Here is a 17,681-nt window from a genome sequence, read left to right on the forward strand (position 1 = left end):
TCTGCTCTCTCACACACAAATACACTTATTCAATACACGGAAATTGAATAAAGACTTTGCATTTGGTTGAACTGTCAGTGCCGTGTGTTATCCTTTCTTCTGCAAGTCTGAGCAGTTATTAATAACAACAACACTAAAAATAATATTATTAATGAAAGACCCCCATTCCTGCGACCTGTCCAACCGCTCTTGCCTGCACTCTTGCCTGCATTCAAAAATTGAGAGCCCTGCACTTAAGAGTTTAGTGTAAATCTAAACAATAACAATAGAGCATTGGGAAGAAAAATGCAATTTTAATTTCAAATTATTTTAATTACAAATTATTGCTCCTGTACAAAGGTAAATATGTTTTCATCTTTATCACATTTTTAACCTTTAAAATATTTATCTGATTTGAATTAAACATATAATTTAAGTGAAGTGCTTTCTGTTAACTTACCAACGTATGCCTGAACTATAATCAATAAAAAGGCATTGTAAGAGCTAGCTGCTGTTTCATTTATTCAAAGTCCTCCTCCATGGAAAAAGTGGGCTGGGTTTGGGCATGAAACTCCCGGGCTGAAAAAGGGGCCAACTCCGGCCCTGCAGGGCAGTAATAGGGAGCTGTAGTGAGGAGGATCATGAGAGACACTTTAAGACTGACTTTTAGCTGGAGAGATCTACAGATGAAAAGAAGTCTGATGATGCAGTGGTGTAATGACGATCTGTACATTTTAATATGAGAGGAAACAGAAACCTCACTGTACCTGCATACTGCTGAATCCTCTTCAGTTCTGTGGAAAATAATTACAACAAAACATCACTTTCATTAGAGTTCAGATGGTTTTATTGCAGGATTTGATTCAAATAAAGTGAAAATTGATCAAATATTATAGACTTGTGCCAAGAAAACACATCATATAAAAGTTTCTCACCTGCTTCCTTTAACTTGTCATCGAGTGTTTTAGTGAGTTTCTCATTCAGAGTCTGCTGAAGCCGAGACAGAGCTGTCCTCACAGTGTCCCCACTCAGATCAGTGTTAATACTGATCTCAGTCCAGTTCTTGGTGTGTGGAGGGCTGCACATGGAGGAGTAAATCTACAGTAGAGCAGGAGAGGGGAGAAATCCCTCAGCATGGTGAGTGTTGTTCTGTGATGTTCTGCATTGCCAGTGAGCAGAGAGAGGAACACTGACCTGTAGGAGGTGGAGATGCTCCTCAGTGTGTGAGAGCTGCTCCAGCTCAGTGTCTCTCCTCTTTAGCACAGTGATTTCCTGCTCCAGCTCTTTAATGAGTCCTTCAGCCTGCCTCTCTGCTGCTTTCTGCTTCTCCTCCATCACCTCGAGCAGCTCAGCCTGACTTCTCTCAATGGAGCGAATCAGAGCAGTGAAGACTTCAACACTGTCTGCTTTCTCTTTCTCTGTGCTTCTCTAAAGGAGCAACACATTTTCACTTTCTTTACATCTCGCTGAATAATGGGGTGGCACGGTGGTGTAGTGGTTAGCGCTGTCGCCTCACAGCAAGAAGGTCCGGGTTCGAGCCCCGTGGCCGGTGAGGGCCTTTCTGTGGGGAGTTTGCATGTTCTCCCCGTGTCCGCGTGGGTTTCCTCCGGGTGCTCCGGTTTCCCCACAGTCCAAAGACATGCAGGTTAGGTTAACTGGTGACTCTAAATTGACCGTAGGTGTGAATGTGAGTGTGAATGGTTGTCTGTGTCTATGTGTCAACCCTGTGAGGACCTGGTGACTTGTCCAGGATGTACCCCGCCTTTCACCCATAGTCAAAACAAAAAAATTTTTTTTACAGTGTGAAAAAGATTTTGTCTGGATGGCAGCATATTGCTCTGAAACGTGTAAATATCATTCAGCATTAATGATGCCTTCCCAGATATACAAGCTACTCATGTCGTGTGCACTAATGACCCTCATACCATCACAGACGCTGGCTTTTGAACTGTGCACTGATAACAAGCCAGATGCTCCCTCTCCTCTTTAGCCTGGAGGACGTGGTGTCCATGATTTCTAAAAAGAATTTCTACTTTTGATTCATCAGACCTCAGGACAATTTTTCACTTCACCTCAGTCCATTGTAAAAGAGCTCAGGTCCAGAGAAGGTGGCGGTGTTTCTGGATATTGTTTATATCTGGTTTTAACTTGCATTTGTGGATACAGTAATTCCCTGTTTTCACAGACGATAGTTGTCTGAAGTGTTCCTGAGCCCATACAGTGATTTCCACCACAGACAGGTGTCTGCTTTTAATGCAGTGTCGCCTGAGGGCCTGAAGATCACAGGCATCCAATGTCAGTTTTCAGCCTTGTTTCTTGCGTACATAGATTTCTCCAGATTCTTTTCAAATCCATTGTGGTGGTGTACAGAGGAAAAATAGCAAAACATTGTCACTGTCCAAATACTTATGGACCTGACTGGAAGTTAAGTTTTCATTTAAATAAGTATTTAAATATGCATCAGTCAAAAACATGACCTAATAAAAAGATCAATATCCTGAATGAGCAGCCTGTCACCTTCTTAGACAAAACACAGTGACGCTCATGAGGAAAGAAGTGACAATGACTCTGATAGAGGAATCAGGGAATCAGGTAAACTAGTCAGTGTAATCTCCTCAGGATGACTTTTCACTGCAGTCACAACACTGTCACGTGCAGCAACATGAAACGTCAGAGCCGGAACGTGTCACTGACCAATCAGGTAGCGTTATGTCATGAATATTAATGAGAATCCCCTCTGCCATCCTACATTTAACATCTCATATTTGTTTTAATTTAATATTTTCAACCCAAATGAACCACATTATTTCACGTTTGTACCAGCAGATGGAAGGATTTAGTGCAGATTGAGGCTTCATTTCTATTTGGAAGAACAGAAAAACCCTGACGCTTTTATTTCGAAATAAAATACAAGTTTATGTTTGAGGTTTGAAGGAGAAACAGTTTTGTTTGGTTTTATTTACACAGACAGCAGCAGCTGAACTTCATCCATTTTACTGATCAGATTAAATTCTGCAGTAAAACTCAGTGTGAACTGTAAATAATCTTTATTAATATTTGATTTGTAATGACAAAGTTCCACAATCAAAATGTGTAACAACAGACAGTAGGAGTAAAATTATTTGTTTCTGCAAAAAAAACTAAGCCCAGGTATTAAAATAAACTGTACAGCATTTTAAAGGGGAATATGTATTTCTAAAATTAACCAGAAAAAGTAAAATATTTTTGTTTATTCTCACCATTTAATAGATGATTACATTTGTGAGTTGAAAATTCATTCAGTGTTTAATACAGGAGAGATGATCAGTGGGGCTGAATTTTTACCTCCATCATTTAAACAAGGATTGAAGTATGGATAGAGTTTCTCAGTGAAAGACTGACCAGTGAAAGAGTAGATATGAGATCTGGACTTCACATCATAAAAGGAGACCAGACCCTCCTCATAATCCACAAACACCCCCACCGTCTCCAGCTTCTCTCTCAGTGTGAGGCGGACAGAGGGACCAGCACAAGCCTTATACTGATTCTCATTCCTCAGTACCACAGTCCAGAATCCATTCTGAGGAGTCGCTGTAATCTCCCCCTTCCTGTTAATGTTCTCTCTCACAACTCCTAAATCCCACTTAGTTTTCCCTCTGACCTGCACCTCATAATAAAATCTCCCTGAGGAGAAACTCTGCTTTCCCAGAACAGCGGCACACGGATCAAACCTCTGTGGTGTATCAGGGAGATTCTGTCGTTTGTCTCCATGTGTCACTTGTTTTCCATCAGCAGACAGGATGAGATTGGGATAAGCTGTATCAGGATCCAGAGTCACATCCACTGAGAGAAACACACAGTGTGTGATATGAGTTTGCAGGTAAAAAAGATTAAATCATCATCCAGTAGTGAGGATCATTTGTAGCGTTTACATATCTTAACACGCATTTTAATAACAGGTAAACACCGGTTTCTGAGCAGAGAGAGGTTCCGTTTAGCCCCTTGATGGAAACTCCGTAGTGGCCACATGAGCTGTGGGAGTCACTTGCTGGTCGGACATTTTGAACTCCGACTCAACTTGTGGGACACCGTGGATGCGAGTTTCTTAAAATACTGCCACCGTTTACGTTTGGCTAAGCAGGTAAGTGTTGTTTTACTAGACTCGGGATTTTAACAGTGAAGCGCAGTTTACTGTTTCAAACGAAATATGGGTTCATTTTGTCCGACCACCAAAGCTAACATTGTTAGCGAGGCTACAGACGGCGCTCCAAGCTTAGTGACCCTCAAAAGAATTCTTGCACAAACACTCGGGTGGCCAGATTTCCCGAGTCTGAAACCGGGACACTTTTGCGCGCGACCATGCTCGTGCACGCGCACCTTTTTTTTTTTTTACGTAACCGTGACAGTCAGAGAGGTGCTCTTATCATTTTGTTGAAGCTCACATTTATCAACATCTCACATGAAATAAAACAAACAGGCATGTTGTTATCTAGTAGCATAGTGGTATACAGATCAGTTAAATTATGGTCAGACAGCAGATTTTGTAATGGCTGAGAATAGGCCAGGCTATGTCCATAGGCCAAATTTAAACTGATTTATTTCACCTGTTTGTGAGAACACCAAGAAGAATGCATATGCACATGTAGGCTATATCTCTAAAATTGTATGCACTATAGCATGAACTTAAAGTAGATATGTGACCTCAACATAGCCTCGGTCAGAATCACCCTTACTAACCATTCCCCACAACTGAATGAATAAAGCAAGAAGATGTGGACAAAAGTGAACACTTTAATGGAAGGTGCAACAAGCTGTTCAACACAGCAATAAACTGTCAGAATGGTTTGTTAAACAGAAACAAAAAAGAGACAAGTGATTTGAGAATATATACTACGGAAGCCGAGAGAGGCCCTTCATATAATCCTTTTTTTTTATTCACCTTGTTATCCAGAGATAATAACATAATTAATTCAGGATCTTGAGAAAACAACACAACTAATTCAAGATCTCGAGAAAACAAAACCGTTATTCCGAGATCTCGAGAAAACAAAATTATTTCATGATCTCGAGTAAACAGCTGAGAAATGGTCCATTCAGGTGCACCGAGAGACTTGTGATATGCTGACTTTGGGGCTATTTCTCATTCTGTATAGATGCAACTTTGGTCATTAGAATGTCTGGAATAATCGATCACCTAATAAGGCAATATTTTGATCAGGGGTTGACACAGGGAGAGATTGCATTAAGTCTTTTAATAAGGGATAATTTCAAAATTAGTCCGCGGCACCTCCGCAGAAGACTGGCCCGGCTTCGTCTCTACCGACGGAGATACAGTGATCCAGCTGAGGTCATGAAATAATTTTGTTTTCTCGAGATCTCGAAATAACGGTTTTGTTTTCTAGAGATCTCTAATTAGTTGTGTTGTTTTCTTGAGATCCTGAATTAATTATGTCGTTAGGTTGGGATAACAAGGTGAATAAAAAAAGATTATATGAAGGGCCTCTCGTGACTTCCGTAAATATACACTCAAACAAAACAGCAATAAAGGAGGAGAGGGGCGACAGCCCGAGGAAAGCCCCCACAGGAGCGCACAGCATTTGCAACATAGGCAACCCAACTCAGTACAAGAAGAAAACACTTACAGTGTGTGCAGTAGGCTTCGTGCGCATTGTTCTGCACCTCTCGGAGGAAGGGGTAGGTGCCCTGTAAATCTTTGGAAAAGGTACATTTTCTTTTCGGCATAATTGCTGCGGCATTACTGCTGCTAGCTGCTAGACAAAGAACATTCGCGCCAGTTAATGTTTATTTTATTGTTGCATGGCAACACGTTCTATTGTCTGGAATAATGTGGCTAAATAAACACCCATGCCACAGGGCCAGGGGGCAGTAACCAGGAAAGTTTGCGATTCCTGTCAATTCATCAAAATAGTAAATGCAGACATTTCTCCACTAATGATTCCCACGCTGCTCAGTCGCAAACGTCGCGAGTGGCGAAAACTGGGACATATCCGTGTCCCGGCAGATTTTTGTCGGGACTCGGGACACACAACCCCAAATCGGGATTGTCCCGGTAAAACCGGGACGTCTGGTCACCCTAACAAACACGACTTTATGCTAACTTAACTTAACTTAACACCACTGGTTCCAACTTATGTTGGAACCAGTGGTGTAGTCTACGTGATACGCAGGTATACGCTGTATGCCCACTGGAAAAGCTCAGCGATTTCCGTATACTCACTGAAGAGCTCAGTGATTTGCGTATGCGCATACGCCTACCGAAAAATATATTCGTTATTTGAACTGGCCAAACCAACGTCAACATTGTCAGATGAATGTTCCACAGTTCCATTCCTAGATGCCTGTGTCCACCAAACGCGCTTTAGCGCTACAAGCGCCTATTCAATTCAAATCCTATGGGCTTCATTTATTAGACGCTGACAGAGCCGACTCAGCACTCAAGGCATTGCGAGTTCATCCAAGAGCAGAGAATTGACCCTTCCGGGAGCTCCGCCCCCCATAGCAACTGTTGCTATGTCAGTCAAGCCGTCTGTAGACCCCTTCGCAGTAAACATCATTCATACGTAAGAGGAAATTGCGCGCGCAGCCTGGACCCAAAAAAGACTCAGCGACGGTAGAGATGAGAAGAAAGATTTGGAAGAAATGCCTAGTTGTTGTGTTGTCGGGTGTCAGAATCGTAGCAGTGATGGGGTTAAAATGTACAGAATTCCAGCAGGATCTCCCATTCCAAAAAAATCGCCGACGTCTATGACTACAAGCCATCAAACGTGTAGACTGGGATGAAAGCACCATCAAAAATGCGCGGGTTTGCAGCGCCCACTTCATCACAGGTAAGATCAGGCTATTTATTAAATCTTTCTTTTTTATTCTTTCTAGTCTTCGTTTATTGATGTAGCAAAATACTTTGGTAACGTTTGTCTGGTTAGCTGGGTCATAATTACACAATGTAATGAATATTGTTAGCATGTTAACTTAGCTTTGCATGCAGTTTTGTTTGTAGGAGAGCTCTCGCTTGACTCAAGCAGTCCAGATTTTGTGCCATCATTATTTGTGTATGCCGAAAATCACAATTTTAAAGCAAGGATGGAAAGGTAAAATTGTGTGCCCTCACTCTAAATGCCAACTTACGTTGACTGCTCTAACCTAGCTCCCGCCCCGTTCAGTTTCATTTCTGCTCTCTGCCTCTCGCTTTTTACGCAGCTCTGATTTCTCTTAGCTGCACTCTTTACACTTATCATTGTGGATATGTTGGATGATGTAGGCACAAAGTTTTTCGTGGGTGTACACTGAAGTCAATAAGGTACGAGTATATATCTGGCCATTGTATACCAGGGAACTTACTAACATCATCCGTCCACTCTTTGATTAAATGCGGATCCGGTAGGCGATGTCCACTTGTTAGAGTTAACTTATTTATGTAGCATTCTCGATCTTGTAATGACAATTGTTTTGCATAATCTGACAGCTCATAATGCCGGTCTATGGGCAGCGCCATTGTTTCTGAGTCCAGGCTGCGCGCGCATCCTAGCAACGGTCGGTTTGTTTACAAACATGCGAAGGGGTCTAGTTGCTAAGCAACAGTGCTTATTCAGTCATGACAGACCACGTGGCATTATCTAGCATTCAATCAAGCTTGCAAAATCATGAAACGAAAACAAACGACACTATTTCAGTGTTTTCAGAAATGTCCTCAGCCATCACTCTGCAGCACAACCAAGGAGGCAATGCAGACCTCGAATACCAGAATATAAAAACACCTGGAAAGTCCTGTAGACCTTTTTTGCAGGGCTTGTGGACTAACACACTGAAGGGCATTGCGTATTTGTTAATTAAATTAATTTTTTCTTCTTTGAAGCAAACATTTGTTTTAGCACATCTAGGATGTTTTCTTGTTCATTTAAGCTGATGTGCTGAATAGATAAGAAATAAGAAATGCATTTAATATGTTAAAAATATATTATTGTGTGATGTGTGTTTAATTTACATGTCAATATGTCAAATTTTCTTGATACATGAAAAATAAAAAAAACAATGATGGAAAAGCCCACTTATCTTAAGTTGAACGGTGAATCAAAATTTTCTAAATTTTGTACATTTAAACCACATTTGTTTTGCATACAGTAGATCTGTACACAAAACCAGTTTCAAGATGCATATTACTATGCATTAGGCAGTGATGGTGCTCATGAGGTGTTGCTTTCAGGTTATCGGACAGTTACAAGATGGATGAGTACAAGTATAACAGTATAGCCACAACACACACGTGTGTGTGTGTGTGTGTATATATATATATATATATATATATATATATATATATATATATATATATGTGTGTGTGAGTATACATTTTTTTTTCCCGGGGGGGGTGTTGCATGGCAAGCATTGAGTATACCCACTGCAAAAAAGTAGACTACACCACTGGTTGGAACGCACTGCGTGTGTTTATAATGTGTTGTAATTGAATTATGGTGTAGTTTTGTTTGAGGAGGAAATGATGCCGATGAGCACTGGGAGGAGGGGGAGGGGATGACCTGGTTCTGCAGTTAGCAGTAGCCGCGCAGTGAACACAAACGCGGGGCGATTTGTCAGTCAGAAATGTTACAATTCTGCAGATCCATGCCAGTGTATAGCGCCATGCGGGAAACTCGCTGATTAAAGTGAAGGGGCTTCGAAGTTGGTTAGACTTGGGCCCAGGAGAAGAGCACAGTCTTCCCAGTGCCTCCCGAATGGACGCTGCGGCAGGAATGTAAACGCTAGTGGTGGGCGGATCGATCTAAAGTATCAATCAAAAGCATCGATCTAAAGTATCAATCGTATCTCCATTAAAGCAACTCAGAATGGGATGTTTCCTTGTGCCAGCTGTTTACACTAAAGGGTCGATTCAACAAAGATCTTATTTAACCTTTTCATGTGTGAAATGTGAGGAAAAATAGTCCAAGTTTTAAGATTTTGTAGGATTTTCATTGTTCAAAATTGTGCTTAAATTGAAATCCATTTAAGTTACTCGGAACATTCTGTCTTATTTAAGTCATTTAACTGTCCATGCATGTGGGGGAAAATGTTTCATTCTCAGTTCATGCTGAACCATATCAGTTATAAAACATGAACATCTATATTTTCATACATTTACATGTATCTGCAATTGCTTCATTATTTTAGATTAAACTAATTTATTCTTTTGAAAACTGATTAAAATTATCAAGTTAAAATATTAAACATTTTCTTATACTAGCTTCACTGAGGTGTTAAGGTTCTTTTCCTTTTATTATAAAATTAATACTTTGGCTGCTGCTCAGATTAAGAAAGCAGTTTGAAGACGTCACTCTGGGCTGTGATCACCTAAGACTTTGGCTTTATTTTGTCAAATGTTTTTGAACCAAGTCTGACTATTTCCCGCTCTTTATTTCGCTCTTATTTTCAGACTTTGTTACTTTGGGTGGTTGTCTTCTCCAAAGAAGCCAGACGAATACAGCTTGCTGTAGCAGAATCTGTCAGTGAACTGATTGATGGACTGAAAGAGAGACTTGGACTTGAAGGTGATTTCTCACTCCAGTTTGAGGATCCAGATGTTGGCAATGCATTATGCAACTTGACAATGTCTGAATTACCAGCTGAGCGTGCAGTCCTGCATATTATGTGGGACTGTAATTCATCTCTACTTAACCAATCCAGTGACCATTCGATTGGTTCAGTCTCCGCTCTTCATCCAGCCAGTGTTCACTCTGAGCATTTCAGGTCTAGCTCAGACTCTATCCAGAGCAATTTAAGGCATGTTGCTGAGCGGCCCTCTCCGTTCCCGATCCCCAAGTTCTCATATGATGTTGAACTGAAATTGCGTAAGGGTAATGAGATGTATGAAAAGTCAAAGAAGGGCCTTGACGTGACAAGAGACATTAAAATGGACATTTTGGATAAAATTGCACAGGCAGTTTTTGAAATCAAAAGCTACCCTGACAAAGATGAACTTCAAATCAGTTGCCTCTTCCCTGGTTCTTAAGGAGCTAGGTAGCATCACAGGCTACGAAGGATGGAAAACAAGTATCCAGTACAAGCTTGGAAACTACAGGTCAAAGCTGCACCAGGCAGGCTGCAATGAGGTGGATGTGAACAGGAAAAGAAAAGGTGGAGATGAGGATGACCGCCTGTTCACCCTGAAAAAGCCCAAACATGGAGAGGTCAACCATGTTCCAGATTATCCACAACACCATGATGATTCTACTCTTGAAGAAGAGAGTTGCTCTGGTTGATGAAATGAAGAAGAAGAAGAAAAAGAACCTGACAATGATGTGGCACAAGATGGAGCTGACATTTTCCCTTAGGCGGAGAGAGGTAGTAGAGGGGCAGCCTATGGTATCCGAGGTCCAGGAGAGATGGCCTGCACTGTTTTCCTTTGAGGAGGCAAGATTGTGCTCATTTATGTCGTAACTTTATTATTCAAATGCTCAATCCAGTGTGTGTAATTGGGCAGGTCTAATTTTACCACATTGACTATAACTAATGAAATGTGCGATTTGTTATAAGCTATACTGGCAAGCTATACTATACCCCGCCCTACCGCTCCACTACAGGCCACTCCACACACTCCAACTCACTACACTATCAGCCCCACAATTCATAATAGAATTTGTCCTCCCAAGGAGTATGTCCCCTAATTCAACTTTTAAATTGGAAACAATTGATGTGTCATAGTCAGATTAATCGTTAGTCCTTAGGATTTGTCTTTACAGATGCCAGTGAAACTTAATGAAACTTTTTTGCCAAAACTAAATGATATACATTTTTATAGAGTAATTGTATTGTAGCTTCCTAGGAATTTTCTGTTAAGAAAAAAAAAACCCTAACAGAATCATGATTGTCCACTTATTTTATTTTATTGTTTGTGTTCATATATCTGAAGAATTTAATTGAATCACCAGCAAAGACCTCCTGGGGACTTTCACTACATCCCTTGACAAATATGTGCCTCGCCTGCTTAGACTGTACCGGGCTAGGGAAGGCAGACTTTGGTCAGAAGATGGAACACCTCCTTGATAACCTTGATGAACAGGTAAGTGATGTGCCTGAAGCTAAAAGCATTCAGAAGTTGAGGGAAAATAACCGGTCATGCTTTTCAACTGCCAAAGCTTGAGCACTTGCTGTGTTCAGTAGCCAAAGAAGACGTGACCACCCATGCCTCTTTCCTTTGTTGAAAATATGAAATATTTGCCCGGGATTATTAGGAAAGCATGAATATACTTTTTTCATTCCAGAGAAACAGAAAAGCTAAAAAATGCTTTGATGGAAATGCATCAGTAAAAATTGATGGTACCAGTCATTTGTTGGTAACTCGCCAGCGCCCCCTATAACGATCCCACAATTTCCTTGCGCGCTCCACCCGGATGTGACGTGAAGTGGAACTGCTTTAACTGTATCGAGAGCGCCTCGATTCGCTCTCTCATGTTCTGACTACTGGAGTGGTCGGACGGACTGTAGGCACGCTCGCCTACAGTGTTGAGACTAACCGCTATTGTCTGAGAACAGCCTGTTCAAATTAGTTTCGGCCGAACTTTTGAACGACCCGCTAAGTTTCAGCGATATAGTGGTTTCGATTCTAAACCTTTGCAAAGTTTAACTACAGTTAAGTAGTTTTCCACGCTAAGAGGCATTTGCGGACAGCTTCGCTCCTCTCAGCCTTTTTCTCGTCGACGCATCACCGGAGGTTTCTCCTGAAGCACCGTGGGCCAGCTAGGCCTTCATCTCCCTGCTTCGTTAGCCGCGGTTGGACGCAGCGCGCCGCTAACCTCCTCTCCTCGGACCGCGACCCTCAGCGCGGACATCGGAGAAAGAACTTCCATCGCATTGAGTAGGCACTTGGGCAAATTTTTAATTTGTAGCTTATTCAGATGGTTGTTAGGGTCATGTTTAAGCTTTGAGCTATTTAGCATACCCGCTCAGACACGGAAGGTGTTTGTTTGTTTGTTTGTTTTTATTGTTTGTTTTATTGTTTGTTTTGTTCTGTTTTTTTTCTTTGAACTTGTTAGACAGGGTATCTTGCATGATATCTTTCCTTAACTCCATTGCTAGCTTCCCTATCTGATTAGCAGCGCAGCGACAAGTTTGTTATTTTAAGCTCCGAGGCTAGACCGCTACAAGGCCTAGTTCTCTCCATCCAACACATATACACACTCTCTCACACTCTTTCTCTCTCTCTCTCTCTCGCGTTGAGTTCTTTGCCTAGATAGTCTGTTGGAAATTGTTGTTAAGTGCAGTGTTTGGATCCAGCTGTAGCATGGTCAGATTCTCCTTAGCAACTTATTGCTAGCTGGTAGGCTTGTGTTCTCGACTAGGCCTGCAGGCGCCATTTTTCCGACGCCATTTTGATACCTTCCTCATTGAGTTACCTGTGATACGACACCTAGGCACTGACCGCCATTTTGTTTAAGCATTGCCAGAGTGGCTAGCATTAGCATCTGCCCACAGATACACACACAAAGCACACATTAGCCACAGAGCTAATCCTTTGTTCTATTTAGCTAACATTCCTTTGTTTTAGCTAACATTCCTTTGTTTTAGCTAACGACAAGCTAGGTCACACACACACGCATCGGCTTGCCCTAGCCTCACACACACGCACACACAAGGGATTCTTTTCTTTTTTTTTTCCTTCTCTCTTTCTCTCTCTCTTTCCCTCAAATTTATAGTCCAGGTGTAATTGTTCCATTGTTTTGTCTTGTTATTACCTTTGCTGACATTGAATGTATTTTGAGTTTATTATTATTAGTGAGTAGTAGACAAATAAAAGCTAATAAAATTGAATTGCATTTTACTTGTTCCTGTTGTTTATTCACAAGGTCAACTATTTAGAACTCCTTTTTCCTTCAGAATTTAGCTTTTGTATACAACTGGGTTTCCCATCTAATACAGAGCTACCATTAATCTTGAGTGTAACCATTCACGGTGAGTATTAAGATTAATAATTTAAGATTTTATGAGACTGATCTTTATTTATAAATTGATTAATTTAATTATCAATTATCACATAATTTATAATTTAATTAATCCCAATTCAACCTACATTAAAGTGGTGCCCCGTGTGAGGATTAGTTTAATGACCTTGTGAATCTCTCAACAATAACTTGTAAACTGCTGTATACCCAAAATCAACTGCCAAGGTATAACACAGATGACTTTAATGGTGAATCATTAACAGTGTGTTAATCACAGAACTGAAATTCAGCTGCCAACCACAGTTAGCTGATAAACTGGTTTAATTGATTAGTACATTAGAGTAATATCTAATCCAAGTACTTAATTAATATTATTAATAATAATCATTATTGTTAACTAATTATTAATTGAGCTAATTAATACAAGTGAAACATTAGTGAAAACAAAGTAGCTAAGAAACCACATCAATTATTTAGCAACTTGGATTAAATTAAATTCTAACCTAATCAACCCCTAGTATTAATTTCCTTTAAGTTAATTAATACATTTCGAACAAAATGTCGCGTTCCCCATCAAGGGAGTCAGAAGGGCCCCTCCTCTCTCTCTTCGACGTTGTAGGCGATTTAGGCCAAGTCCCGGAGGATAGGAGAAATTACTTCTGTGATCTGGACCAAAAGGCTCGCTTTGATGAAATACACATAGCCGTTAGGGAACTTAAGGAGCGTACTATGACTCTTCCAGAAGGGCTACCCAAATTGTTCATGATCTACTATAAGGAAATGGAACATGTGTGTATGACCCTCGAACAAGAGAAAAGAACACTAAAACGACAACTGGCCGAAGCTCAAAGGAGAGCAGAAAGCGCGGAGAGTAGCCTCGTGGGCCTGAGAGCCACACAAGATGAACTAAAGCGCGAAATAGAATACCTCAGAGAAGAAGTGACGCAAGCACGTCGCTCAGATGAGGGATCGGCCAAACCCTCCCAAGAACAGAGTTCCGCTCTGGAGGAGGAAGAACCTGAGCTTAGAACGGTAGATCAGACACCGCACTCAAGCTCAACTCGCGTGAAAGTCGCGCGATCGCCACCTCGTGGCGCTGGGAGTTTTTACTTTACTCCCCACTACACCCCCTCGCGCTTCAATATCGCTGCAGCCTCTAGCCCGCAGAAAACGCCGCGCTACGTACCCTCAGACTCCTCTGACGGAGAGGCCGCCTACAAGCCGAAACGCAGACATAGGCGATATGAGAGCAGCTCAAATAGCGAAGACAGCGAGGACCCCTACGGGTCAAAATCAAAACGCCTCGTCGCAGAACGCAAAACTAGGATCCGCCAAATCGACGTCCTTGCGAAAGACATAGAGCGTTTTGAGCCGGAAAATCATAGACACCGAAGCGTTAATGATTATTTCCGGGAAATCGAGCGTAGCCTCCTGGACCTGCCAGAGGCTACGTCGCATGAAAAGGCCAGACTAGTCTGGAAAACTTTAGGTAGTGGCGTACGAGCATTCGTTGAGACCTTACCGCAGTCAGTCCTCGACAACTACAAGAAGATACGCAAGTACTTGAAAGAGGAATACTCGTTGTACGAGGACGAGACTGCTGCGACGATGGGTGCCATTCTGATCAGACAGAAACGAAGCGAACACCCTCGCGAGTACTACCGTCGGCTCCGTGCAGCGTACTTTCAGGGCAGAAGCGAGCCCGGGCTAGAGGAAGATCGCAACTTCAAGTCCCTCTTCCTCCATAACCTTCACCCGTGCATCCGTAACCAAGTAACACTCGCGTGTCGCCAGCGCCCCCATACTATGAGAGAAATGCGTCGCACCGCACAACTAACGTGGGAGACGTTCGTCCGACCCACGGACCGCCACGAGGACGATCCCAGAGTCCTCAGCCTATATGAGCAGGAAGATCAGTCCTTAGGCCTAGAAGGGGGTGAAGCCCCAAACCGCGGGCCCCCTTGGGCGAACCCAAACCCCGGCCACCAGACGTCGAGTCAACCCAAAGGTAACTGGAAAGTTCGACAAGCTGGAGCCAAGGGGGAACAGGGCTCCAACGCCCACGGGCAAGGTAACCGCAAACCTGGCAGTCACGGCCCTAAATCTCAGAATAGCGGACAGTCAAGGCCCCATCGCAACTCCTCTCGAAGGGAGCGGAGCCCTAAGCTAGCTACCGCTAAACAAGCCAACCAAGAGCCACTTGGGATGGCAGAACTGAGGGCTGAATTAGCACGGATTAAACAAGCCAACCAAGAGCCGCTTGGGATGGCAGAATTGAGGACCGAATTAGCACGGGTTCAACAACTGCTGAGCAATAAGAACAGGAAGGGTAAGCCGAGCAAGGACAGGGACGAACCGTCAGCATGACTAGGCCGGGACCCATCCCCACCACCACCGCGTGTCTACCTCGTGGGGTGGGGAAAGGACCCCTGCCCAATAGGCAGCGATGAGTTGAAACCACCCCCTCCGTTAGTGAAGCCTGACCCGCAGGATGCACCCCTGACGCAGTTTCTTGGAGATTTGGTTAGGAAAGGCAACGCCAAGCGTATCTATACCCCAGTGGTGGTAGAAGGCAACGTTTCCCTCCAAGCTCTCTTGGATACCGGGTCAGAAATCACCCTGATGTGTTCCAAAGTCTTCGCAGAGGTTTCTGATGTGCGGCGCGCGCAAGGTAGACCCATCAGAACCGAACGTTGTGACGTCAACTTGGTTAGCTTCACCCAGAATCAAGCCCCAGTAACAACCATTGCATGGTTAGAACTCACCTTCCAGGGCATGTCCATCACTCACCCCACTTACATCTGCTCTGTCGGTGTAGAACCGTTCCTCATTGGCCAAGACCTACTAGATAGGCTAGCGCCCCTCATTGACTGTCGTCGTGGGCAACTGTGGGCCCAGGTCGCGTCCCCACAGACCCCAGATCCTCGTCGTCACGATCGAGCCTGTTGCGATGAAGTTAGCGTGGAGGCTACTCCACCGATAGCTGAGTCAGGGCAGGTCCCCGAGAACCTCGAGACCACTCCGCTCCCCCCTGAGCCGAGTCAAGACGCACCAAACTCAACCGACACTCTTCTCAACCGCAACGCGCTTGATGGCCACCCGTCTTTCCTTTGCTTTCTTGGCGAATCTGCCCCAACCAGGTACTACCCCTGGATATCTGGCAACATTGCGGTCAACGGCGTCACGGCACCTGGCGTCAGGTTAGCGCTTTGGTCAGAGAAGTCAGCCATCAGCCAAACGTGGTTCGACATAGTGCGTCAGAGCACTCCTTCCCCTGTCTTTGTGCAGAAGAGCCACCGGCTACTGTCAGCCGAACAACCCCAGAGCCCCATCAAAGCCACGGGCGTCTGCGCCGTGTCGCTCGCCATCGGTCAGAGAGAATTCCTTCATTTCTTGAGTGTCGTCCCCGGACTTCCTGACCCACTGGTCATTGGGGCAGACATCTTGGTCAGACTGGGAGCCCAACTGGACCTAGTCAACCGGGTCATCTGGACCCAAGCCGACGCTGCTAAGCACCCGTTCCAAGCTGACCCGGAACAAATGCGGTCAGGACAAACGATTCCCCAAGCCTGCCATGTCACTAGCGAATTTGACATTGTCATTCCCGCTAGGACTGCTGGTTCCCCTCTTAAGCTGGTCATCATGAAAGACCAACAGTTTCGTAGCCCCCAGGCGCTCTTCCAGCCTCTCAGATTCTTCATGGAGCTCGATTTAGCCGTGTGTGGGACTCCGCTGCTTGAAGTGAGTCATCGTTCCGCTTACCTCCTGGTTCAAAACTCCACGCGGGACGCCATCACGATCCCCGCCCGTCGGCCTTTAGGCCTTCTGATAGACCAGGCATTCCATGACTTTGAACTCACCATTCCAGTCATTGGTGAGCTGCCAACGCCGGACACTCATTCCGATCCAGTGGAACCTCCCTGGATCACTCTTCCTTTCCACATGATCCGCATCGAACCTCACATCATGCTTTGCGACGAGCGCATAGTCATGACCAAAACTGACACCCCGAAACACATGCTGGTGTACGCTCTTGCCACGCAATCGAGCAACGACACCCCTGCAACTGAGGTCGTCGATTCAGCTCTAGGTGAACCGTACCCAGGCTTCGAACGAGAAGTTCAACAACAGCTGGTGAAAGCTGACAGCCTGACCACGGACGCCCAGAGACGACAGCTCCGTGAACTGTTCTACGACTTCAAGGCGATCTGGGCGCGAGATTCCAATGACTGCGGAGTCACGGACATCCACACCGTCCGAATCCCAACAGATCCGAACGCTCCACCGACGTTCGTGCGGCAATACAAAATCCCGTTAGCCGCATACGACTCAATACAAGAAACACTGGACACTCTGCTGGAAAAGCAGATCATTCGTGAGTGTAACTCGACTTACAACTCCCCCTTATGGCCAGTGCTGAAACCGAACGGCAAGTGGCGTCTCACCATTGACTATAGGCAGCTGAACAAGCAAGTGCCCTTGTCAAGATGGCCCATGATCCATCTGGATCAAGAACTTGCCAAGGTGAAGGGTGCAAAGTTCTTCTCCACCGCCGACGTGGCGAGTGGATTCTGGACCATGCGCGTGGATCCAGCTGACCAGCACAAGCTGGCCTTTTCCTTTGGGAACCGCCAGCTAACTTTCAACCGATGTCCGTTCGGCTACGCGAACTCCCCCGCTGAATTCAACATCTTCTTGCATAAGGCAATGAGCGATGCCGCAGCTCGTGGCAACTTGATCTATGTCGATGACATCCTCATTAGGTCACAGACTTTTGAT

The 17,681-nt window shown here is 44.1% G+C and overlaps 1 protein-coding gene across 1 annotated transcript in view; it reads right to left on the reverse strand.

Annotated features, from left to right (window-relative positions):
* Positions 1-3,079: 3,079 nt before the first annotated feature.
* The window catches only part of LOC132894109 (E3 ubiquitin-protein ligase TRIM21-like), a 36,016-nt gene continuing 21,414 nt past the window's right edge, over positions 3,080-17,681 (reverse strand). The window contains exon 8 of the mRNA XM_060933458.1: positions 3,080-3,801. Coding sequence (XP_060789441.1) covers positions 3,254-3,801 — 548 coding nt within the window. The 3' untranslated portion in view covers positions 3,080-3,253. The remainder of the gene's footprint in view (positions 3,802-17,681) is intronic.

Source organism: Neoarius graeffei, chromosome 1, assembly GCF_027579695.1.
Source record: "Neoarius graeffei isolate fNeoGra1 chromosome 1, fNeoGra1.pri, whole genome shotgun sequence".
Taxonomy (NCBI): Eukaryota; Metazoa; Chordata; class Actinopteri; order Siluriformes; family Ariidae; genus Neoarius; species Neoarius graeffei.